General features: G+C 46.2%; 1 protein-coding gene across 5 annotated transcripts; it reads right to left on the reverse strand.

Annotated features, from left to right (window-relative positions):
- Positions 1-9,380: 9,380 nt before the first annotated feature.
- On the reverse strand, positions 9,381-26,091 carry LOC136308202 (zinc finger protein 343-like). Of its 5 annotated transcripts, none has more exons than XM_066235430.1 (5): positions 25,878-26,091; positions 25,195-25,449; positions 18,599-18,657; positions 15,381-15,507; positions 9,381-12,619 (listed from the first exon to the last, which is right to left on the reverse strand). In XM_066235430.1, the coding sequence occupies exons 2-5, from the start codon at positions 25,226-25,228 to the stop codon at positions 10,659-10,661; spliced, it is 2,181 nt and encodes a 726-aa protein (XP_066091527.1). In that variant the 5' UTR covers positions 25,229-25,449; positions 25,878-26,091; the 3' UTR covers positions 9,381-10,658. The 5 variants fall into 5 exon arrangements, with proteins under 5 accessions (XP_066091527.1, XP_066091525.1, XP_066091526.1 ...); XM_066235428.1 differs by lacking the exons at positions 25,195-25,449; positions 25,878-26,091 and adding exons at positions 18,837-19,049; positions 19,990-20,021; XM_066235429.1 differs by lacking the exons at positions 25,195-25,449; positions 25,878-26,091 and adding exons at positions 18,837-19,049; positions 19,920-19,998 and having other exon boundaries at positions 9,381-12,616.
- Between the last annotated feature and the right edge of the window lie 601 nt (positions 26,092-26,692).

Below are 26,692 nucleotides of genomic sequence, written 5' to 3' on the forward strand. Positions count from 1 at the left end.
GATTCATGGGGGAGATCCACTGCTTTAGCAATAATAATAGAAAATTGTAAAAAGAATTCTCAGGGAATTGTGGAATAATTAAAAACCTCATGTGGGCTAAAGCAGCCCACTGTTGGGAAGGTAAATTTGTAAAATTTGTATTTTTAAAAAAAGGATCTTATTTATTCATTTTAGAGAGAAGGGGGGGAGGAGCAGGAAGCATCAACTCCCATACGTGCCTTGACCAGGCAAGCCCAAGGTTTTGAACCGGCAACCTCAGCGTTCCAGGCTGATGCCTTATCCACTGCACCACTACAGGTCAGGCTGAAATTTATATTTTTAATTTGCTGCTTTTGTTGTGGAAAATAGCACTGAGCAGCTGCTCAGAGCAAGGTGGTTAGTTTCAGGTGATGGATTGGATTAAAGTCCTTCTTGGGAAAAACCATTGTCTTGCTAATGGCTTGACTGAAGGAAAATCAATGGAGAAAAGAAAAAAAAAGTAGCAGACTCCTCTCACAGCTCCCAGAGCCTGCTCCAGGAATCCCAGGCACACTGACCCTTATATTGACTTAATAATATAAAGCACTGTAGGTCAAAAAGAGGGTTAGTATCTCTTTGTCAGCTGAGTAGTTACAAAATAGTGAGTGCATTTTGACCATTCCTTATTTTTCTCAGTAAATCAATAGTTCATTGGGATAGTAGTTTACAATCCTCTTATTGTAAACTGTACTAAAACTGTACTAATGATAAAGCATATAGAATTGTATACTATGCCAAATCCAAAGACTTCCTTTTTGTACCAAGGATCCCTTATTGTGTAAAAAGTATTTTCCAAGTTAGAAATGTATATGTTATTTTAAAAGCCTTTTGTTAATTCTCCTTTTATTTGCTGTTTCATAGCCCTGTTGATATTGAAATCGTGGTTTAGATATTTGGGAAATATGTAATATTTATTAATAATGTCTTTTATATAGTGTATAAATGTTCAGCCTATTATCATTTTGAAGCAGTATTGTTCAGTGTTAAATCACCCAAAACCCAGAGTAACAGATAGTACTATTAATTAGCCTACCAGTAAAACTCAACAAATGCTTAAAGGTCAATTGTAAATAATATAAAAAAGAGGGAAGTTATATCCTGGAACTACTGCAAATCTATTTTTATAATGCTCTTTACTTAAAGATTTCTTTTGAATGCTAATGTACAGAGTTATTCAGCAGCAGAGAGACTCTGGGATCCTACAGGAGACGCCAAACTGTTTCTTCTGCAAACTTCTACCCTCTTTTATTTGGTCCAGCTAGTAATGCTGTTTTGTCTATTTCCAATTAGTTCCAGATATACGAAAAAAGTTTATATAAGCAGATAAGTACCCACAAGCCCCTCAGCAAGATCTTCTGAGCATGGCTTTTAAGCCCCTCAGCAAGATCTTCTAAGCATGGATTTAAGGAACAGAAAAGGCAAATAGAGCCCAAAAAGAGATCAGGCAAAATACCAGCTCTTAGCATACACCAGGGGTCCCCAAACTATGGTCCGCGGGCCGCATGCGGCCCCCTGAGGCCATTTATCCGGCCCCCATCGCACTTCTGGAAGGGGTACCTCTTTCATTGGTGGTCAGTGAGAGGAGCATAGTTCCCATTGAAATACTGGTCACTTTGTTGATTTAAATTTACTTGTTCCTTATTTTAAATACTGTATTTGTTCCCGTTTTGTTTTTTTACTTTAAAATAAAATATGTGCAGTGTGCATAGGGATTTCTTCATAGTTTTTTATAGTCCGGCCCTCCAGTGGTCTGAGGGACAGTGAACTGGCCCCCTGTGTAAAAAGTTTGGGAACCCCTGGCATACACTCTTAAAGGCTCCAATGCCATGAAAGAGCTTCCATCAGGGCCCTGCTTCAAGAGTGGAAAGGAAGATCATTGAGCTAAGGCCTGCCAGGCTTCTTGGCCCCCACCAGGGACATGTCTTTGCTGTGGGAAAAAGAGACACTAGAAGGTAAGCTGCCCCCTCACTCCTCTAAGGGAGGGTTCAGTCTCTTTCAGTCCTGCTCCAGCCACCTGTGACCTGACCTTGCCCAGCCTGCCAGTTATTGCCAATAAAGGCTAAAGGTGCCCAGGACTGTCAGCCCCATCTCATGACACTTTGGACGAACCTAGGGTGTTTCTTCCAAGTAGCAGGAAAACTGATCTTCTTTCTTATAGACAAGAGGGTCACTTCCTATACCTAGCCTGAATATTTGGGGTTTGTTTATCCTTCAAAGATCTCTGTTGTGGGTATTGATAGCCCTATTTTCTGCTGCTTTGTTTAATGTAGAGTGTCTCCTTTATTCCTCTTGTCTCAATGCCCCATACATATTTTAGGCTGGGACCTGCTCCTAATTTGAATGAATTTACCTCTCTCACCCAGCATAGTGTATACGAAGGTTCTCTTCACCACACCACGGTTGCAGAACTCCAGGGAAAGGCATCTTAGGTTCGTCTCTTCAGTTTAAAGAAAACGAAAGCTCTGTCTCCATACGTGCTGCAGACGGCTCTTCCATTCTACCTGCATCATTGCCAGCTAGAAACATGGTCATTGGGACCTGGACACTAACTGCAAAGTGTGGAAATGTGACCATAACTCCAGTGCCTTGTAGACTTTTCCTGAATGTGTGACTTCTCCTCCTTAGGACAGTTCTCAGACTGACGTGGGGTTGGGTTACATTTACAAATAATATGAAGCAGTAATAGTGTCAACATGAACTTGGTGAAATTACATTAACATGTTAAGGACATTTAAGAGTATAAGAATTTTATTTTAGATCCTGTTGTATTAGTTAAGACTTTGCTTGATAATGTAATAGGCTTTAATCACTTCATTGTATTAGGACACTTGTTATAGTACCTATTAGCATTGGTTATTTTTAATTTTATTGTTTATTTTATATTTTTCCAGTCTGCCTCAAAATTGGATCACGGGAATTCAAATGAATATGAAGATGCTACCTAAAACCAGTGAGGGCTTTTAGGAAATTTTAATCTAGCCCCCTGTCGCACTTCTGGAAAGGGCACCTTTTCCACTGGTGGTCAGTGAGAGGAGCACTGTATGTGGCGGTCCTCCAACAGTCTGAGGGACAGTGAACTGGCCTCCTGTGTATAAAGTTTGGGGACCCCTGCTCTAGAGAATCTGATGTCTCTGAAGCCCCAAGGCAGAACTGGTGGACCTGGTCCACTCAGTTCTCACCTATGTTCCTCCAGAGTATGAATAGATATCCCCTAGAGTTTGAGGCAAGACCTAGAACTCTCCATCAATGTCTTGGTCTTGGAGAACATACTGCGAACATGCCGACCACATCTGATCTATTTTGCTGTACCCCAAAACATAAAGACTATAGACTAGTTACAAACAGCAAAGCAGTTTTGAAAGCCCTACCTACTCCACCAGGGTTCCACATCCCCAGAGTCCCAAATCAGCAAAGCTTCCAAATCTGCCCTACCTACATTCTAGTCCCAAACAAATTTGACCAGTACCAGTCCCGGACAGAAAAGCAAAAGCAAGAATTCAGAGAAAAGCCAGAAAATTAATTCAGTAAAGCAAAAAGAGTGCTTTACCTACTCCTTAATTTTCTGCTGAATTGTCCAAATTGTTGAATTTGGGAAACAGGAGGCATCTATCGTAGAACTGTCTGGACTTCAGAGAAAAACTAGGAGCCCTGAATGTCTCAGGTGGTCCTCTCCTCAGGATTCAAGTGGGGCTGGGCAGCTCAGTGGAGAGTCTGTTCAATTCAGGGTGTCTCTATCTGGTGATGCAAGACACCAGATCTCGGACGAGCCCCCAAATGTGATAAAGTACTGCACCCCAGATTCTGAAAAGTACTGTACCTCACTTCATCGAGTCCACATAGAGACACCCCGTCCAGATAAATTTTGAACAGTTTTATTAAAGAAGGAGATTTATTGATATGCTGGCCACATATGGCTGACACGGGACATCAGGCCCAAATTGTGCAGTCCCCAAAATAGTTCAGGGACTGCTTATATACCCTTGATTACACACTGGAAGGGGAGAGCATGACATTATGGCACAATTATTAACAAGATTATAACATTTGTCTAGGGGATACACAGAAACATTAAGACTCTCAAGGTAACTCAACCAAAGACATTTACAAATCTTTCAGGGTTCCTCTTCCCTCACTAGCCTAGACTTATTTTACTCTCAAGATTCCAGGAAAGGGAGGAACTACAATCAATGCAAGGCGGTATGTAAATTCTGCCTCCTATTGAAAGAGAAGTTTCTCTCAGGAGACTTTTACATTCCTTTTCCTCCATTTTCCAAGGAAAGGATAGGAAATCCTGACCTTTTCTTCCTAGAATATCAATATTAATTTTCAGCTTTTTGGTACCTTACAACAGCATATTTAATAAATCTCCTTTAATAAAACCCTTCAAAATTCATCTGGACTTGGTTTCTCTACATAAACCCGCAGAAGTGAGGTACGGGTACTTTACAACAATATGGTTGACTCTGCTCCCCACCCTAGCACAGGAAATACCTATTTAGCTCTCGCTGTACTCCTGTGCCCGGAGCCCAAGTAAACCTCGAGGAAGCACGCCTGCAGCCACCTCCCTATTTGAAATGTATGGCCCAGAATCAGCCCACTTCCTCTAAAAAATGATATGAGAATTCCTGCGCACCCGCTACAGAGGAAAAAGAAAGGACTTCGGTAGCGACCGGCAACTCAGGAACTCAAAACAACCTCTCTCATCTCATTTCCCCGCCTTAAAATATTGTACATGTCTGAAGCCGCATCCCTGCTCCAAAAAGGAAACTTTCCAGTTTCCATTCTATCTACTGCACACCAGCCGCACTAATCCTGGGTCCATCCCACCAGCTCCCATCACAGCTCCTAACACTACGCAGCGCTTCTCTCATCTCTCCTTCCAGCACGGTAGTTTGTCCAAGCAGCTGCGCTGACTAGAATCAGCGGCAGAGGTCCACGTGATTTTCCGGGTCATCTGAGAAAGGACTACCATTCTCAAAATCCCTGGAGGCTTCGCCTCCCATTTGTTAGAACACAACGACCTCTAAACCATGAGTTTAATATACTTTGCACATTCTCTTTTGTAATGACAGCAGACCACTTTTTAAAATTTTTTATTTATTGATTTTAGAGAGAGAGAGAGGGGGGGGGAAGACAGGAAGACACAGAGAGACAGAGAGAGGCTACGAAAGAGAGAGATAGAAACATGGATTTCATGCCCCACTTATTACTGCATTCATTGGATGATTCTTGTATGTAGACTGACTTGGGATCAAAAGTGCAATTTTGGCATATCCCACGATGCTCTAACCACCTGAACAAACCGTCCAGCTCTACCCATCTCTTTTCTTAAGATGCACAACTATAAAACAGACAATAATTCTGGGAATAAGTCTGTTCCCACGGTGTCAATCGGAAAGACTACAGTTCCCAGTAAACACTGCGGCAGCAGCACCGGAATTTGTTCCTGTTCGCACGGTCCTCTCCCAGTTTCTATCCGGGGAAGGCATTTCCGGTTTCTGAATCCAGTTTGTCTAGACCGCAGGCTGAGAGGCTGTTCGGCGCTTTGGCATGTTTTACCCTTCCCGTGATACAGCGATACTCATTGCATTTAAGCTGAATAGCACACACGCCTCCTTCCGTGAGCGCCATCTACATGTGGCTCCGTGCTACTGGCCCGACCCTGCGGGCAGCCCCACGTTACTAGCAGGAAAATCAGGGAATGCAAAGCTGTCACCCCACCGTGGACGCTGTGCACTCGATTTCCTCTCTCCAAGTCAGCTGGTGGCAGAGAAATGCAGGACGGCTTAACAACACAGTACAGGACACGATGTAAAATCTGAAATGGGACGTGGGGAAGCCAGGTTCCCCCAAATTGTAATAAGGCTCTTCTCTCCTACTCCTCCTTCCACGTGATAGAGCCGCATGAAGTGTTTTCTGAGATAGACAGGGAAGCTCTAAGGAGGGTCTAAGAACGGAGGTGACTGGACTTGACCCTTGCCCACCATTCCATCCTAATCCTTATCTACACCTCTATCCAGTAGACAGTTCCACCCTCGTAGACCTTGTATTTCCCTTAGAAGTAAACTGCTCTATTCCTCTCTCCACCCTTCTTCCATGAAGATTAGTGGACTCATCCTCCCCAGGGTGTAGGCTCAGATTTCTTTGCCTCCACGAAGTCTCCTCCGGGCTCATGGTCTGACAGGAATTTTTTTTGATCACCCAAGAAAATTGCCCAGAGAATTTAATATTCTATTCAATCCTAGCCTGTTCAGATCTCTCATTTAGGTGACTGTGATCTTTCTGAGGATGGCACCATCTACTGTGTCACCACTGCCTTATATGTCCTGAATAAACTGTGACAACATTATTCTCCAAAGAGATAATGATTAGATTAATGGATGAATGATGGATGGAAGGATGGAAGATCATTTCATGAAAAAGACTCAAAGACTTCAGCCTATTGCCACCCTCTGTTGGGGGATGGGTCTTTGTTTAAGAGCTGGGCACAGATAGGTGGCAGGGTTGTATCACATGGTGGCTTCAATTGTTGTTCCTACAGAAACAGACTATCCCATTTCCTCCAAACCCCACATCTCCAAGTACTGTTCCTGCTTTCCAATAGAGATGACCAAGAACATCACTCACTGGACTCTGTTCAATTATTACAACTCTTCACTTTAAAACGACACTGTCTCCCAGGCAGCCCTGCCCCCTGCTGACATGCCCAAGGTTCTTGCTGGGAGACAGCTGTGGGCGATCTGAGTTGCTGTGCTGCCCTGAAATGTTTATTCCAGTGCTCCCTTCCTGTTACCCCTTTATGGGTGTTTCTATGTTGAAGCCACCGAAATGTCCAGCCAGTATTTATCAGGAAGGTTTCACCTTCACATGCTCCATGTTTCCTCGGTCCACCTACACCTCTTTCTGCTTCATTCATCAGTCTGCTATCACTTACATTTATTTCCAGTTTAAATCTTGAATTTATTTTCAGTGAGATCCTAACTAAGGATCTCCCCCTGGAAAAAAATGAATTAATAAATACTCCTGAAAGTTGAATACAGGACCTTGCCTGTATATATATGTGTGTGCATTATTCTGTAAGGACAACCAACAGTTTTTTCTTAGTTTCTAAACAGTTTTTATTACTGTGAGGGAGACAGAGAGAGTGTCAGATAGGGACAGACAGACAGTAAGGGAGAGATGACAAACATCAATTCTTCATTCCGGCGTCTCAGGTGTTTATCGATTCCTTTCTCATATTTGGAACTGTTTGATTGGGCTCCATGGGCTCAGAGGGAGGGGGAGTAGGAAAGGGAGTGGCCAAAGCAGCAGGCCTTTGGACTCAAGAAACAACAGCTGGGGTATGACGCAGCTGTCTTGGACACATTAGTAGGATGATGTGTCTAAGCAGGACCTGTGGATTGGAGAGCTGAGGTGACTTTGCATTGCAGCTGCATTTATAGGTGTTTAAACCCATGAGTAGCTAAGAGGCCCAAAGCAATGATTCATGATGGGAGGACAGGTCTTACCTAAAGGACCTGCACTTCGAATATGGAATATAAAGGGTCCCTGAAAATGCTGAACTTGAACATACCAGTAACAAACAGTGATGTCTTGATGGGGATGAGAGGTCTTCAGCAGAAACCTGAGTAGATTGGGAGAAAGAAAACCCAGGAGACGGAGTCTTCACTGCAGTCAATGGGAGTCATCCTTTAAGAGAAGAAGCAATCCAGGCCTTGGCGACCTGGGAAGTCTTCCCTCTGGAACCCTGATTATCCATCAAGGCAAAAGCTCAGATTCCCCAACAAATCTACTAGATTTTGGACTTATTTCTTTCTCAGGGGTTGGATTCATGCAGGAGACCTGGGCTGTGAATGTGAACTCTTTTCCAGATGCATGTGTGACTAAGGGGCACAGATTGAGCTCATGAAAGACTTTACTGGAACAGAAGGACAAGAAAACATGAGGAAAAATTGTATATAGAAATTGTAAACCTAGTGAGTACGATCACTGCCATGCAGATGCAGGTTCCATTGGATTCCAGCAGAAGGTAAAGAAACAGTGGAACCTGACCAGTTGGTGGCGCAGTGGATAGAGCGTCGTACTGGGATGCAGAAAACCCAAGTTTGAGACTCCGAGGTCGCCAGCTTGAGCACAGGCTCATCTGGTTTGAGCAAAGCTCACCAGCTTGAGCCCAAGGTTGCTGGCTTGAGCAAGGGGTCACTTGGTCTGCTGTAGCCCCCGGGTCAAGGCACAGATGAGAATGCAATCAATGAACTAGGAACCGCAACGAAGAATTGATTGATGTTTCTCATCTCTCTCCCTTCCTCTCTGTCCCTATCTGTCCCTCTCTCTGACTCTCTCTGTCTCTGCCACACACACAAAAAAAAAAAGAAAGAAAAAAAAAAGAAAAGAAACAGTGGAGACAGGAAATGGTGGGCCATTCTGTTTGTTAGTCTTGTAACGCAGAAGAGCAAACAGGGCGGGAAAACTGCTTCCCTCTCACTCGAAGTTTCCAAACCCAGACCCATTTTCAGGGTTTTTCACGTGTCCTGGGTCCTCACAAAACTCACCAGGGCTCCCACACACCTCAACACTCACTCTCTCCCTATGCATTCTTCAGCAAAAACAGTGGGGTGGGGGGGGGACCATTCTCCAGCAAACAATAGGACACAATTGCCCCTCCCAAGCAGGAAGGCAATCCAGTGTGCAATCTACTTCCCAGAGGGCAGCACCTGCATCCTTCCATACACTATACACACAGGGCGCTGCCCCAACACAAAGGAGCAAACCTAGAAACATTTGTTTACCCGACACAAATATAAAAGTGGTCATTCTTAGGTGACTTCAATGAAACCTTTTCTTTATTCTAATTACAAAAAGTGAAAAAATAAAGACATGTCTATTGAGTAACTAGTGCCATTCTCACTCTCATACACAGAGCAGGAGGGAGGGCTCAAGACTTCTGAAAGCCCCTCAAAGGTGACTGACAACTGAGGTAGTGATTCCTGGGATCAAGAATGTCCTCTTGGAAGGCAGAGTAGAAACATCAGGATAAAGCTCCACCCACAAACTCTGCCTACTTCTCTCTTCTCCCTGAGTGTCCCTTGGTGCACTATGAGGTATAACTGACTGCTAAAGCTTCTCAGAGTCCCTCCCTGGCCATCTAGTTTCTCTAGATGTAGTGTAGTAATGGAGCCCCACCGGAACTACCAACATCCAGTGTCGAGGTTAAAAAGCCTACTCAAGGCACAAAGTGACTGCAAGGGGAAGAGGGAGAGGTCTGACAGGACAGGCAATGAAGACCCCCAGAGCACTGTTTCTCACAGCTTTTATTGAGCAGAGGACAAAACTTCTTTACAGGAACAAAGGCAACAGGATTACGGGGGAGGAAGATCCAGTGATAAAGGGAAAGAATGAATAAATAACGAATTTTTTTGCTGAGATGAAGATAGGGCTAGTATGGGTCACAAAATACTTTTTTTTTCCTAATTAACAAGTCAAAAGAAAAAGAAAGAAAAAAATCTAGAACCTCTAGGCTACTTTTCTAAAGCCCCTTCAGGAGCATTTCTCTGTGTCTGCACAAAGATCATCACTCAAACTCACTCACAGAGTATCTTGGTGTTGTATCCAAAACACATTCACTCAGGGTTGTTAACTCAAGTTTCCCAGTCAAGTCAGACACAGTACAAATTTAGATGGCCAGTTGCCTACAATGCAGCTGTTCTATGATGTATCCTAAGGTGCGATTTTCCGTACTCTGTGCCCATTCATCTCACACACATAGAACGTATACACTGGCATTTATGAGGAGTGGTTTATGTCCACAGCTGTGACCACACTCCTTATACACTTAAGATGTCTCCTGAGAGTGGAGTCCCTGGAGAGACAATGGGTGGAGGATTGAGTGGTTTATTGGTGACTGAGGGCTGGACTGGGCAGAGGAAGAAGCTGACCTGCAGTGTGTTCACAGCTGAGATCTCATGGGCACTCCTGACCCAGGATGACCTCTGAACCCAACAGAGTCAAGGGGTGAGGTTTTGTCTCCCCATCTCAATCAGTCATGGGCCAGGAAACACCCTGTGTGGAGAGGCCATTCCGTATGGCTGAGAGCAGGTCCTAGAGAAGAATTCATCACCATGGCCATCAGCAGCAGTTATCAGCAGCTGCAGGGGTGTGGGTCCTGATAAGGTGATCCAGGCAGAGCTCGGATCCCCTAGTCCCTGCACACACGCTTCCTGCCTAAGTGCATCCTCCTTGTGCAATGAGGGCTGACGTAAGGCTACAGCTACCTGCATGCTGCATGCACGTGGCTCCTCTGGTGAATGTGTCCTTGGTGCCTGATGACAGCCGACACATCTCTGCAAGGTCACTGCACACACACACACATGCACGCGCACACACGTTCTGGTTTCTCTCTGGTGTAAGATGAAGCCTCGCTTCTGAATTCTTGGTCAAGATCCCTACATACGCAAGGCTTCCCCCTCCTTGTATCCTCAGGTGTCTGATCACATCTGATTTGTAGCTAAAGCTTCACTCACATTCCCTGCAAATATCACGCTTGTCCCTTGATATGTCCTCTGCTGATTCAGAAGTGCTGCTTTCCAGCTCAAGTCTGGTCCACTCACCACACATAAAAGGATTCTACCTCAAGTGAGTGCTCAGCTGTCTCCTAAGTTGTGGTGAGTTTTCACAAAATCCACATCGGCACTCTGGGCAGACATAGGGCTTCTCCCCTGAGAGAGTCCTCTGGTGTCCCCTGAGGAGTGACTTACAACTAAATGCTTGAATACACTCAGGGACACAAAGGGCTTCTTCCCTGAGTGAGTCTGTTGGTGTCTGCTGAGGTTTGACTTATAACCAAATCCTCTTCCACAATCTTGACACATGAAGGGCTTCTCCCCTGAGTGAGTCTGCTGGTGTCTCCTGAAGTACGATTTATATGCAAATCCTTGTCCGCACTCCGGACACAGGTAGGGCATCTCCCCAAAATGAGACCACTGCGGCCCAATGCGGTCTGACCTATGTCTGAAGCTCTGCCCACACTCCCTGAAAGTGTGCATGTCCTGGGAGTGTTCCCTCTGGTGAAAGAGGAAAGATGACTTCCAGACAAAGCGGCACCCACAGTCACCGCACACGTAAGGCTTCTCCCCTGAGTGAATCCTCTGGTGTCTCCTGAGGTCTGACTTATCACCAAATCCTTGTCCACACTCAAGGCACATGCAGGACTTGTTTCCCGAGTGAGTCCTCTGGTGTCTCCTGAGGTTTGACTCATCACCAAATCCTCGTCCACACTCTGGGCAAACAAAGGGCTTCTCCTTCGAGTGAGTCCACTTGTGTCTCTTGAGTTTTGAATTAAAACTAAATCCTCGTCCACACTCAGGGCACACAAAGGGCTTCTCCCCCGAGTGAGTCATCTGGTGTCTCCTGAGGAGCAACTCATGACCAAATGCTTGTCCACACTGAAGACACACAAAGGGCTTTTCCCCCGAGTGAGTCCTCTGGTGTCTCCTAAGGTCTGACTTATCAACAAATCCTCGACCACACTCAGGGCACACGAAGGGTTTCTCCCCTGAGTGAGTCTGCTGGTGTCTCCTGAGGTTTGACTTATAACCAAATCCTCGTCCACACTCTGGGCACATGAATGGCTTCTCCCCCGAATGAGCCTGTTGGTGTCTTCTGAAGTATGATTTATACGCAAATCCTTGTCCACACTCAAGACACACAAAGGGCTTTTCTCCCGAGTGAGTCCACTTGTTCCTCCTGAGTTTTGAATTAACACTAAATCCTCGTCCACACTCTGGGAACACAAAGGGCTTCTCCCCTGAGTGAGTCCTCTGGTGTCTCCTGAGGAGCGACTTATAAGCAAATGCTTGTCCACACTCAAGACACACGAAAGGCTTCAGCCCCAAGTGAGTCCTCTGGTGTCTCTTGAGGACTGACTTATCAACAAATGTTCGTCGACATTCCAGGCACACGAAAGGCTTTTCCGCTGAGTGAGTCCACTGCTGTATTGTGACTTTTGATTTATCACCAAATCTTTGACCACATTCATCACACAGGAAAGGATTCTCCATTGATGAGTGCACTTCAGGGTGTCTGAGGTGTGACTTACATGTAAAGCTTCGCCCACACTGCCTGCAAATGTAGGGCTTCTCCCCTGAGAGGGTCACCCTGTCTGCCATAACGTTTGATTCCAGGCTGCCGTCTGGTTTGAGCTCACTACAGCTCACAGCTCCAGATCTCGGGGTTTCTAATTCCTTCTTCCCCTTTTCTGTCTGCACAGGGGTTACCCTTTGCGCTGAACTGGGCTCTATTTCTAGCACCGCATGACCTTCCCCGGAATGTCCTTGGGATGGGCTGCAGAATGCGCCTGAGGATTCCCCCTCCTCAGTCCTCTCAAACAAAAGTCTCAAGCCATCTTCTCTGCCTTCACCTTCTGTGTTTTCTCTCCAGCAACTCTGAGAAAAAGACGTCTGCTCCAGATGCCACAAGCCGAAATCCCCCGGATAGAAGTCACACGTGTCCGAGCACATGGGAAGCACCTGCTGGCTGGGCAGTGACTCCCGGGAGAAGGCCGGAAGGAAGGAGGAGCGAGGGTCCATTTCTGGCTTTGATTCTGCTGGAGAAAGAAAGTTCGGTCAGAGAAGCCGCAACATTTCTGCAGGGAGTCCCCCCTTCTCTCAGGTAAACTAGGGCCCTCCTGCCACACCTGTTATTAACCGTAACTGTACAACATCATTTGTTTCCACTAATGATTTCTTTAGGTTCTGTTTCTACACAGTCCCTTTTCTATGGCAATCCAGTGAAACCATCCCAGAAACATCTTCTACATGTCACTCAGACTGGGCACCTTCCAGGTCAGCAATCTGCCCTGTAAATAGCTTCAATACCACCAGCTGTTTCTTTCTAGTAAGTCAGTCAAGCCATGACACTCCCACTGATGCCCCGTTTACACTTCTGTTGAATTTGGGGGTGACAGTCTCTATGACCTATGTGAAAATCTGCTTCATGACTTTACTTATTAAAAAACAAACAAACAAAAACAATAAAAAACTGAACACATAAAAAGTTACTTGATCAGGAGGGCTTCCAAACACAAGAAACGGTACATTACACAGTGGTTGAACAGAGTGTATAAGAACTGAATCTGAGTTTCAGATTGCCCATCTGCAAACAAATACTTCGAAGCAATAATTTCTTCTAACTACTAAGTTCTGTATTAAGTACTGTGACTTCTGCCATGGACAAGAAAGACTCAGTTCTTTGTTTCAGGATTTTGGAACCCTGCGTCCAGACCAATCCAATCACACCGACATCACACTTGGTAACAGGATTTGCTTGGGCCAACAGAGATTGGTGAAAAGTTACTTCCACTTTGCAACACATTTTTAAAAAGCAAAATGTGATTTCCTCATTGCTGCTTTCCCCTTCTTCTTTAAGAATACCAGACCCAGCCTGACAAGGTGCTGGAGCAGTGAAGTCAGACTGGGATGTGGAGGACCCAGGTTCAAAACCCTGAGGTCACCAGCTTGAGTGCAGGCTCATCTGCTTTGAGCTAGGCTTAGTGGCTTGAGCCCAAGGTCACTGGCTTGAGCAAGAAGTCACTCGCTCTGCTGTTCGCTCTCCCCTCTCCAGTCAAGGCACATATGACAAAGAAATCAATGAACAACCAAGGTGCAGCAAAAAAGAATTGATGAGTCTCATCTCTTTCCCTTCCTGCCTGTCTGCCCATATATGTCCTTCACTCTGTCTCTGTTACACACACACACAAAAATACCAGATTTAAAGAGAGGCTGTTTTTTTCAAAGATTGCAGAACCAACAGAGCTGAACAAGAGGCAACAGAAGACATGAACATTTGACTGTGGCCTGTGCTCTCAGTGCTAGAGCGTCGGCCTAGCATGTAGGTGTCCTGGGTTTGATTCCTGGTCAGGGCAACAAGAGAAGCAAGCATGTGCTTCTCCACCCCACATCAACTCCCTTCTCTCCCTCTATCTCTCTCTCCTCCTCCTACAGCCATGACTCAGTTGGAGGAAGATGGACCCAGACACTGAGGATGGCTCCATGGCGTCGCCTCAAGCACTAAAATAGCTCTGTTGTCAAGCAACAAAGCAGTGGCCCCAGGGGGACAGAGTATTACCTGGTATAGGCCTTGAGGGTGCATCCCACTCGGGGTCCAAGCAAGAGTCTTCCTCACTGACTCAACGCTCTTACTTAAGAAAAACAATTATAAGTTGTTTTTTTTTAATATTTTCATTACGTGTAAAATATTTTGAAAGATTGGATGACATAAGATTGTGAATTTTACCCATTCATGTCTACCTTATTAAAAATGTAGTTACTAGAAAATTTTAAATCATCCCTGTGGCTCACGGCACAGTACTGACCTAGAACAAGGGGTGGGAGAAATAGAGCTCGAGACCTATTTCATCCTCCCCTCTCTCTCTCTGTACAGTTGACAGGCTCAGGAGAGTTTTTAAATTGTTCACAAGATGGAAACAAGTCAAAAGAATGATAGTTAATGACACATAAAACTGATATAAAATTCAAACTTTGGTGTCCAAAGAAAAAGTCTTCCCGGGACACAATCACACTCATTCATCCACGTTCCGTTCTGGCTACTTCAGCGTGACAGGGAGAGTTCAGAGCAGTTAGAGATCGCATCGCCCACAAAACACCTAAAATAGCTATTCTCTGGCCCTTTACAGAAGAAGTGGACAACGGCTGACTCAGGGTAATGTTGTAATCGAAAGTATTTATTTAACAAAAATTTTAAAAAAAGAAAGAAAGTATTTATTACCCTAGGATTAAAGAATTAATGTAAGTTTCTAAATAAGGGAAAAATCATAGTGTATAAAACACAAACCTCTGATGGTTGCAGAAGGCGTTACTCTCTACTCTCCCACGTGCAAACTGCACTTCCAGTCCCACCGGCCTCCTTACAATTCCCTACCCCTGGGAGGGACATCCCTTCCTTAAGGCCTTAATGTCTTAGCGCCAACACGTAACGACCTGAAATGCTATTTCTTTTCACACAGAGTCTAACTCCGTCACCACATTATGTCTTTGGTCACATGTTACCTCCTCATTGATTTCAAATTCAGCTCGCCGTCTTGTCACAATCGATACGCCTTTATCCTGCTTCATTTAATGATTATTTTTCACTAGGTATTTTTATCACTGTCTAACGTTACCGTCCTATCCCTGCATGAGAAGCTTTTTATTTCTTATTTGTTACAATACATCGTGAAAAGGAAGCCCCATGGGTAGAGGTTGCTATTCCTTGCCTAATGTGTGGCTCTAAGTGTCTAGAACATCTTCTGCCCACGGTAGGTGGTCCATCCCGCTACCGCAGTAAGGAAGGACAGAACACAGCCTCACCCAGCGAGAGCAGGTTCCTGTAGTTCTCCAGCATCACTTCCTTGTACAGGCTCCTCTGCGCAGGGCTCAGCCTCCTCCATTCCTCCTTTGTGAAGACCACGGCCACATCCCTGAATGTGAGTGGTACCTATTAACAAGCAATTTGTTAACAAAGAGCAAGTCACCATCAATTTTCCAAGTGCCATGAGTAAATACTGTCACCCTGGAGGGTATAGATCTATAAAAACTTGGTCCAGTTTGTTCCCAAGTACAGAATTCTATGTACCAAATTCTAGTAACCACAACCATGGCTTTGTATTAAAATTGAAAGGGCACAAAGCCGACACATACACCCATTGCTGGGCCCTGGACATTTATGATTTCCTTGGAGAAGTGCTTTGTGAATCAATTTGAAATGTGGCCTGACCAGGCGGTGGCACAGTGGATAGAGCGTAGGACTAGGATGCGGAGGACCCAGGTTCAAAACCCCGATGTCGTTGTCTTGAGAGCAGGCTCATTTAGCTGGAGTGTGGGCTCAACAGCATGAGTGCGGGGACGCTGGCTTGAGCGTGGGTTCATAGGTATGACCTCATGGTCGCTGGCTTGAGGACAATGTCACTGGCTTGAGCAAGGGACCACTCGCTCTGCTGTAGCTCCTACCTCAAAGCACAAGTGAGGAAGCAATGATTGAACACTAAGGTGCTACAATGAAGAATTGATGCTTCTCATCTCTCTCCCTTCCTGTCTGTCCCTATCGATCCATCTCTCACTCTTCGTCTATGTAAAAAAGAAAATTGAAACCTGAAGCAGTGCTCAGGAAGGTGACGGTGAGGACACACTATGGAGGAATACTGAGATGAAAGAGTTCTAGATGGGCAGAAAATTTCCAATTTGAAAGAGACTTGGTGTCCACAGTGTATCATTCAACACACAACTCATCACCAATAATGGAAGGATGAATGTACAGTCCAGGGAGATTAAAACTCAGCACAGGGCCCTGTCCGGTTGGCTCACTGGTAGAGCGTCGGCCTGGCGTGCAGGGGTCCCAGGTTTGATTCCCGGCCAGGGCACACAGGAGAAGCGCCCATCTGCTTCTTCATCCTTCCCCCTCTCCTTCCTCTCTGTCTCTCTCTTCCCCTCCCGCAGCCAAGGCTCCATTGGAGCAAAGTTGGCCCAATGAATGGACACTGAGGATGGCTCTATGGCCTCTGACTCAGGCGCTAGAATGACTCTGGTTGCAACAGAGCAACACCCCAAATGGGCAGAGCGTCACCCCCTGGTGGGCATGCCCGGTAGATCCCGGTCGGGCGCATGCGGGAGTCTGTCTGACTGCCTCCCCGTTTCCAACTTCAGAAAATAATTAATTAATTATAAAAAACAAACAAACAAAAAACCTCAGCCCAGAATTGAAAAGTTGTCTTTATTTTACATCACAGGAAAATTTATATAGACTTCCTCTCATTCTCTTATTTGTATGTTCTTTCTTATTTTTTTTTCCTCACTCTGTATCTCTCCACTTCAATACACTTTATTTATTAAATACTGAACATTTTTAGGCAAAAACTTGTAGCAACTCTGGAGACCAACCCAGCTCCCTCTCAGGCTCTGGCTCTCCTCACTTGTTCATGTTTTCTGACTCGTCCTGGCGAGTTCAGTAAAGACTACTGCCCCCGAATATGTGGCTAATGAGCAGGAGAGGCCTGGTCATGCACAATCACACTGACCTCCCCCTCCAGAAATGACAGTCCTTTTAGCAGGGCTCTCTTGGCCCTTTTCTCTGGAACAACTTATGTAACCTTAAATTAAATAAAATAAGAAAGAATCAATGAAACGATTACCACACCAAAAATACATCCGCCTGGGCTATATCTCTACACAACATCACCAGACCAAAAAAAACAAAACAAAAAACGTAAGCATGAGTCTTAGAGTAGTAACTAGTTAAAATAACAGGCTAGGCCCTGGCCGGTTGGCTCAGCGGTAGAGCGTTGGCCTGGCGTGTGGGGGACCCGGGTTCGATTCCTGGCCAGGGCACACAGGAGAGGCACCCATTTGCTTCTCCACCCCCTCTCCTTCCTCTCTGTCTCTTTCTTCCCCTCCCGCAGCCAAGGCTCCATTGAAGCAAAGATGGCCCGGGCGCTGGGGATGGCTCCATGGCCTCTGCCCCAGGCGCTAGAGTGGCTCTGGTCGCGGCAGGGCGCCCCCCCCAACCCCACCCCACTCCCGCCCAGGGGCAGAGCGTCGCCCCCTGGTGGGCAGAGCTTCACCCCTGGTGGGCGTGCCGGGTGGATCCCGGTCGGGCGCATGCGGGAGTCTGTCTGACTGTCTCTCCCTGTTTTCAGCTTCAGAAAAATACAAATAAATAAATAAATAAATAAATAAAATAACAGGCTAAAAATTAAAGAAAAAGAATTATAAGTATTTACAAATCTTATCAAACCCGGGAAGAACACATAACCAGACCAAGAATTTGCAGCCAAGGCTGCAAAATGGGCCTCGTACAGTGCGCGTTTACATGTAAGAGTCCTCTAGAGAGAACTTCCCCTTCAAGTATGTCAGAGACCCTACCAATTTTTATGGGAAACATTTGGCTGGAGAATATTGCAGGGGGGCCCTTCCCGCATAGCCTCTGGAACAAAGATAGGTCACTGCATTCAGAATAATTAACTAGATCAGCAATCAAGTGGTTAAGAACATCCTTCCCAGTTTAGGGGAAACTAAAGCAGGACCTCTTAACCCAGAGTTAATAACTCAGGCCTTCCTGCAAAAATTCTTTCTTTGGTGATGACATGTACTGTTCATGTTCAATTGAGTTCAAATTCACTATTTTTAAATACTATTCCTCCACTCTATCCTCTGCTTCTCTACTTGTTCAAAAATTACAATAGTAAAAAAGTAAAAAGATGTCCTCTGCAGAAGACAGTGTCTTTATCTACTGTGATGTAAAGTGAAATTAAATACACATTTAAAATTTTAATAATCTCAGTTTTTTAAAAAATCCCTTATACTTTGCACTTTTCTAGGATTTACTAATCTTGGGTAGAATTTCCAAGAAAAATAAAACACATAAATGTAGGAGTCATTCTAAATTGGATAATATGGTGCCTGACACAGGCATGATCTGTCTACTGCTCTTCGTTTTTTCCCTTCCCCAGAAAAGAAAATATCCTGTTTGCCTTTTCTCCGAAAAATAGGGCAGCATTTCAGAAAAAAAGGGAAATAATGTAACTCCAACTCACCAGTGTTTCGGGCTTTCCTTCCTTTCCTTGGAGCGAGTCAGTGCAGTTGGAAGGCAGACCTAGGGGAAGAACAAAGCTCTGAGGGTGCAGGCCTCCCAGAATGCCCCGGGAGCAGCTCTTCGGAGCCCAGGACAGAGGGAGCAGTCCCTTTACTCAGCTGGGGTCACTACAGTGCTCTCAGCTAAGCCTAGAGCCTTACTCCTCCTCCTCACCTCTCCAGACTCTCAACAACTCTCACCTTTAGCCTCATGATTTATGGTCAGATTCTTCATGGTCTCCATGTCATCCCTGTTCTCCTCCAGGCCTAGGGGTCAGACCAGTGTTCGCCCTGAAGTGCTACCTCCCGGCCACGTAGACATTATTTCAGCACAAAATCAATTTCTGCTCCTGCCTCGGGTCACTTCTCCTTATCGTCCTTGTGAAAGCCCCCGTGTTTCCACGAAGCCAGCACCTGCGGGTGGAGCAGCAATGTAACGTTTCCACACTCCTTACTGTACAAATTAGGCATTGCAGGTCCTGAGAGCTCCCATCCCAATCGCATCCCCACTCACCCACAGACTTGGGTCATACTCAGCCCCACACAAACAAGCCCCAAAACACAGAACTCTATATTCACAATCACTCCAGGGTTCCCACAACCACTCACACACGCATGACCCAAGTAGGTGTCCCTTGCCAAAAGCAGGGGGGGGGGGCTATGTGGTCGCCTCTGCACCCCCACCCACCTCAGGGAATTCCTGTCTATTTAGCTCTGACTGACCTCCTGTGCCCGGAGCCCAAATTAACCTCGGAGATGCACGTCTGCAGCCACCTTCTCATGTGAATAACATGGCCCAGAATCATCCCTTCTCCCAAAAATTATATGAGCCTGACCAGGCGGTGGCGCAGTAGATACAGGGAAGGACTGGGATGCGAAAGACCCTGATACAAAGCACCGAGGTCGCCAGCTTCAGCGCGGACTCATCTGGTTTGAGCAAAGCTCACCAGCTTGGGAGCAAAGCCGCTTGCTGGAACAAGGGGTCACTAGGTCTGCTTTAGCCCCCCCAACTCGGTGAAGGCAAGTACGAGAAAGCAATCAATGGACAACTAAAGTGCCGTAACAAAAATTTGATTCTTCTCATCTCTCTCTTACAGTCTGCCCCTATCTCCCCTCCCAGTGAGACGGAAAAAACACAGGTAGCGCCCCGGAACTCACGGACTCCGGCCAACCCTAGTCTCATCCCATTTACCCGTCCCTAAATACACTTCCCGTTCTATCAACTGCACACCAGCCTCACTCATCCCGGGTCCAACCCACCAGCTCCCCAGCACCGCTCCTAACCTTACACACTGCTTCTCCCGTCCCTCCTTCCTGCACTATTGTAATTTCGACTCCCGCAACCCGCGCTCACCAGAACTACAGAAACAGGTCCACGTGGTCTCCCTGATCATTTGTGAAAGAACTACAATTCCCAGAATCCCCAGTGGCCCCGCCGCTCTCTGGCCGCAACAGAGAGAACTTAAACCAAGAGTTCAATATACCTGAACATTGTATACTCTAGTAACAGCCGACCCGTTTTTCAAACTTTTCGTTTATTGATTTTAGAGAGAGTGGAACTCAGAAAGTCAAAGAAAGAGAGAGAGAAACATGGATAACTTGTCATAATTATTTATGCATTCATTGGATGATACTTGAATGTAACCTGACTGGGGATGAAAACTACAATCTTTTTGCATATTCCACGATGCTCTAAGGAAGTGAACAAACGAGACAGGTCTACCTATCCCTTTTCTTAAAATACTCAAGTATAAAACACAATATTTCCGAAAAGAAGTCTGTTACCAAGGTTTCAAACGGTAAGACTACAATTTCCAGAAGTCTCTGCGGTAGTGTCTCCTGAGGTGTTTTCGGTCCAGATGGTCCTCTCCCGGGTTCTATATGGTGAAGGCATTTCCGGCTTCAGAGTCCCGCTTTTCTAGCGAGCTGGCTATGAGGCTGTTCTGATATTTTGCATGTTTTTCACTTCTCGTGACCCAGGGTAACACTGCATTTAAGCTGACTAGCACACACGCCTCCTTCTGTGCGCGCCTTCTGAGTGTGGCTCCGTGCTATGCCCGCCCCTGCGGGCAGCCCCACGTAACTAGCGGGAAAACCAGGGAAGGCAAAGCGGTCACCCCACTGTGGATGCTGTGCAATCGATTTCCTCTCTCCAAGTCAGCTGGTGGCAGAGAAATGCAGGACGGCTAACAACACAGTACAGGACACGATGTGAAAACTGAAATGGGACGTGGGGAAGCCAGGTTCCCCCAAATTATAATGAGACTCCTCTCTGTTTCCCCTCCTTCCACGTGATGGAGCTGCATGAAGTGTTTCTGAGATGGACAGGGAAGCTCTAAGGAGGGTCTAAGCACGGAGGTGACTGGACCTGGCCCTTGCCCACAGCTCCATCCTCATCTCTGGATTCTCCTACTCCAGTAGACACTTCCACACTCCTAGACCTCCCATTTTCTCATCTAGAAAAACTTTTTTCTGCCTCTCTCCAGCCTTCTTCCCATGTTTACTTAGTGGACTCAGCCTCCCTGAGGTGTAGGCTCAGTTTTCTTTGCCTCCAGGAAGTCTCCTCTGGGCCAGTTGTCTGATATGAATATCTTTGATCCCCAGAGAACATTTCCCAGAGCTCTTACCATTCTATTCTGTCTTAGACTGTTCAGAGCTGTCAGTTATGAGACTGTGATCTTTCTGAGGAATGCACCATGTACTGTGTCACTGCTGCCTTATATGTCTGGAATAAACCTTGAAAAAAAATATTATTCTCAGAGGAATTAATGATTGCATGGATGGATAATGGATGATGGATGCATGGAACATAACTTCATGCAAAAGACTCAAGGACTTCAGCCAATTGCCACTTTCTGTGGGGGGATGGCTCTCTGTTCAGGGGCAGGGCAGAGATAAGGTGGCAAGGTTGTATCAGATGGTGGCTTTAATTGTTGTTCCTACAAAAACATTCGGACCATCCCTGTTCCTCCCAACCCCACAACTCCATCTTCTGTTCCAGCTTTCCAATAAAGGCAATCTAGAACATCAATCGCTGGACTCTTCAATTATTACAACTCTTCGAGCTAAAACGACAGTTTCTCCCGGCAACCCCAGCACCCTGCTCAGGTACCTGGGGTTCTTGTTGGGAGACAGCCGTGGGCATTGTCAGTAGCTGTGCTCTCCTGAATGGTTTTATTTTAAATGAAATTTTTTCAGGCAGGATTTGTTCTTTTAATTATAAAATATTTTTTTAATCTTTAAAAAAAATTTTTTTTTACAGAGACAAAGAGAGAGTCAGAGAGAGGGATAGACAGGGACAGACAGGAACAAAAAGATGAGAAGCATCAATTATTAGTTTTTTGTTGTGCATTGCGACACCTTAGTTGTTCATTGATTGTTTTCTCATATGTGCCTTGACCGTGGGGCTACAGCAGATCGAGTAACCCCTTGCTCAAGCCAGCGACCTTGGGTCCAAGCTGGTGAGCTTTTGCTCAAACCAGATGAGCCCACGTTCAAGCCAGCGACCTTGTGGTCTCGAACCTAGGTCCTTCTGCATCCCAGTCCGATGCTCTATCCACTACTCCACTGCCTGGTCAGGCCTTTTAATTATTTTTATTTATTCATTCATTCACTTTAGAGAGAGAGAGAGAGAGAGAGAGAGAGAGAGATGTGGGGAGGAGCAGGAAACATCAACTCCCATATGTACCTCGACCAGACAAGTCCAGGGTTTTGAGCCAGCAACATTATCGTTCCAGGTAGACGCTTGATCCACTGCGCCACCACTGTTCAGGCTCTTCTGAATGTTTATTCCCGTGCTCCCTTCCTGTTACTCCTTTCTGGGTGTTTCCATGTTGAAGCCACTAATATGTCTAGCTAGTATTTCTTGAGAACGTTCCTTTACACTCACCCATGATTGCTGGGTCCACCTACACCTCTCTCTGCTTCGCTCATCAATCCACTATGACTTGAATTTATTTCCAATTTACCTGTAGATTTCAGTGAGATCCTAACTAAGGTTCTCCTCCTGGAAATCATTAATATATCAATACTCCTGAAAGTTGAATACAGGACTTTGTGTGTATAAGGTTCTGTAATTTTTTCTGTAAAGACAAAGATAAAATTTTATGAGAGTCTCAAAAAATGTCTATTATTGTGAGAGACAGAATGAGGAACAGATAGAGATGGACAGGAAGGGAGAGATGAGAAGCATCAATTGTTCATTCCCACACATCAGTTACTCATTGATTGCTTTCTCATGTGTGGAACTGCCAATTGGGCTATTTGGGCTCAGAAGAAGGAGGAGTAGAAAAGGGTGTGAACAAAGTGTCAGGGCTTTGGACTAAAAACAATAGCTGGGGTCTGACGAAGCCGTCTTGGACAAAATAGTAGGATGATGTGTCAATGCAGGACCCTTGGATTGGAGAAGTGAGGTGACTTGGCATTGCACCTGCATTTATGGGTCTTTACGCCCATGAGTAGCTAAGAGGCCCAAAGCAATGATTCATGATGGGAGGAGAGGTCTTACCTAAAGGACCTGCACTTCGAATACAGAAGTCTAAAGAGAGTGTACCAATAAAGGGACTGTGAAAAAGCAGGACTTAAACAGTCCTTCAAGGAACACTGACACCTTGATGGGGAAGAGAGGTACTCAGCAGGGATCTGAGTAGAGATTAGGAAGAAGAAAACCCAGGGGACGGAGCCTGCACAGCAGCCAATGGGAGTCATCATTCAGAAGCAGCAATCCAGGCCTGGGTACTGGGAAGTTCCCCCCCTCTGAGTTCCTCCCCTCTGGAACCTCGATCAGCCTCTCCTTGCAAAGTCTCAGATTCCCCAACAAATGTACTATATTTGGAACATACTTTTTTCTCAAGGATTGAATTCATGCAGGAAACCTGGGCTGTGAATGTGAACTCTTTTCCAGATGCATGTGTGACTAAGGGGCACAGACTGAGCTCATTTATGAAAGAGTTTACTGGAAGAAAACAAAAACACACTGGGAAGAATTGTGTATGAATATAAAACACGTGATCATTTTTAGGTTACTTACATAGAACCTTGTACTTCTTTATTCCTGTAATTACAAAAAGTGGGAACATGAAATAAAAACATATCAATTTAGTTACGAATGCCATCCTCACTCTCAGAGGATGGGGGAGGAGTCAAGACGTAGAAAACCCCATCCAGGTGACTGAGATAGTGGACGGTGGGGGCAAACAGAATGTCTGGGTCTTTTGAGGATGAACAACAGGGTAAATCTCCACCCACAAACCCTGCTGAGATGGGTCTTCTCCCTGAGTGTCCCCCGGTGCACAATGAAGTATAGCTGAATGCTAAAGCGTCACACACAGTACTTCCCTGTCCTTGTAAAGTTTCTCCTAATGTAGCTGTTCTATGATGTATCCTGAGCTGAGCTTTTCCCAATCACTGCCCATTCTGCCCAAACACAGAGAATGTATATGCTGCACTGTGTTGAGGGTGCTTCATGGCCAGTCATGTCTATACTCCTTATACACTTAAGGTGTCTCACAGTGGAGTCCCTGGAGAGACAATGGGTGGAGAATTGAGTGGTTTATTGGTGACTGAGGGCTGGAATGGGCAGAGGAAGAAGCTGACCTGCAGTGTGTTCACAGCTGAGATCTCATGGGCATCTCCTGACCCAGGATGACCTCTGAACCCAACAGAGTCAAGGGGTGAGGTTTTGCCTCTCCATCTCAATCAGTCATGAGCCAGGGCACCCTGTGTGAGGAGGTCATTCTATGTGGCTGAGAGCAGGTCCTAGAGAAGAATTCATCACCATGGCCATCAGCAGCAGTTATCAGCAGCTGCAGGGGTGTGGGTCCTGATAAGGTGATCTGGGTAGAAATCCAAAACATCCCCACTGAAGGATCTCCCCACGGCATGAGAACAAGGACACATGACTACAGGATCCCTGTCCACAATCCCTGCAACACACGGCCCCTCCCTGATGCCGTCATGGGCCTGCCTGTTGGACACTGGCTGTTCTGTCAATGTTGACTTATTTGTAACGCCTCAATCAAATTCCCTGCACACATGCTTCCCGCCTAAGTGCATCCTCCTTGTACAATGGGGTCTGATATATGGATAGAGCTACCTGCATGCTGCATGCATGTGACTCCTCTGGTGAATGTGTCCTCAGTGCCTGATGACAGGCGACACATCTCTGCTAGTCACTACTACACACACACACACACACACACACACACACACACATGGTGTGGTGTCTCCGGTGTAAGATGAGGTCTCACTGATTGCTGAAGTCCTGATTTCGTCTGCTGATCTCTCTCTCTGCGCCCCCGACTCACAACAACACTCTGACTCACCAGTGTTCTGGGCTTTCCCTCCTTTTCTTGGAGCGAGTCAGTGCAGCTGGAAGGCAGACCTAGGGGAAGAACAAAGCTCTGAGGGTGCAGGCCTCCCAGAATGCCCCGGGGAGCAGCTCCTCGGAGCCCAGGACAGAGGGAGCAGTCCCTTTACTCAGCTGGGGTCACTACAGTGCTCTCAGCTAAGCCCAGAGCCTTACTCCTCCGCCTCACCTCTCCAGACTCTCAACTCTCACCTTTAGCCTCATGATTTGGGGTCAGATTCTTCATGGTCTGCACGTCTTCCCTGTTCTCCTCCTGGTCCTGCTCTCCCAAGGCCGAAGGATCAGGTAACCTCACGGCCCCGGAGTCAGACCACTATTTGTCCTGAAATTCTACCACCCAGCCAGGTAAGACGTTATTTCATCTCAAGACCGATTTCTGCTCCTGCCCCAGGTCATTTCTCCGAACCGTCCTTGTGAAAGCCCACCGTGTTTCCAGGAAGCCAGCACCTGCGGGTGGAGCAGTAATGTGACATTTCCACACTCCTTACTGTACAAATCAGGCACTGCAGCTCCTGAAAGCTCCCACCCCAACCGCATCCCCACTCACTCACCGACTTGGGACATACTCAGCCCCACGCAAACAAGCCCCAAAACCCAGAACTCCATATTCACAATCAGTCTGGGGTTCCCACAACCAGTCACACACGCTTGACCCAAGTAAGTGTCCCCTTGCCAAAAGCAGGGGCTATATTGTCGCCTCTGCACCCCCATCCACCACAGGGAATTCCTGTCTATTTAGCTCTGGCTGAACACGTGTACCCAGAGCCCAAATAAACCTCAGGGAAGCACGTCTGCAGTCGTCTTTCTATGTAAATTCCACAGTTCAGAATCATCCCAACTTCTCCCAAAAAAGTGACATGAGAGTTCCTGTTTACCTGCTTCAGCGGGAGAAGGAAGGACCCGGGTGCACCCCGCAACTCCAAGGAAGCTGCGTCTCACCCCACTTCCCCGTCCCTAAATACACGGCTGGGGCCGCGTCCCGGCTCCAAAAATGAAACTTCCCGCACTTCCCGTTCCAGCTACTGCACACTCATCCCGGCTCCTAACCCTACACACGGTCTCTCTCATCCCTCCTTCCAGATTGGTGGTCACCCGGGCACCCCGCGCTCACGGAAACTAGCAGAGGAGGTCAACGTAAACTCCCGGCTTACCTAAGTAAGAACTACGATTCCCAGAATCCATAAGAAATTTGCCTCCCATTGGCCTCAACACAATGACTTGAAAACCACGAGTTTAATATACCTTAACGTTATATACTGTAGGGACAGCCGACCCGTTTATCCCATTTCTTATTGATTGACTTTAGAGGGAAAGAGTGGAAGGCAGAAAAAGAGAAGTGAGAGAAAAAAAGATGGATTTGTCCCAATTATTTACGCATTCACTGGTTGATTCTTGTATGAATCCTGACTGGGATTAAAACTGCAATCTTGTCATATCCCACGGTGCTTCAATACCTGAAAAAACCGGCCAGCTCTACCCATCTCTTTTCTTAAGATACCCACGTATAAAACAGATAATGATTCCGGACTGAATTAACTTCGTCGGGTACCAAACGTAGGAAAGACTACAGTTCCCAACAGCCTCTGCGCAGCGTCTCCTGAGGTTTCTCCTGCACGACAGTCCTCTCCCGGGTTCTATGCGGAGAAGGCATTTCCGGTTAGAAGGTGCAGTACCTCTTATGCGCAGGCTG

The sequence above is a fragment of the Saccopteryx bilineata genome, chromosome 6, assembly GCF_036850765.1.
Source record: "Saccopteryx bilineata isolate mSacBil1 chromosome 6, mSacBil1_pri_phased_curated, whole genome shotgun sequence".
Lineage (NCBI taxonomy): Eukaryota > Metazoa > Chordata > Mammalia > Chiroptera > Emballonuridae > Saccopteryx > Saccopteryx bilineata.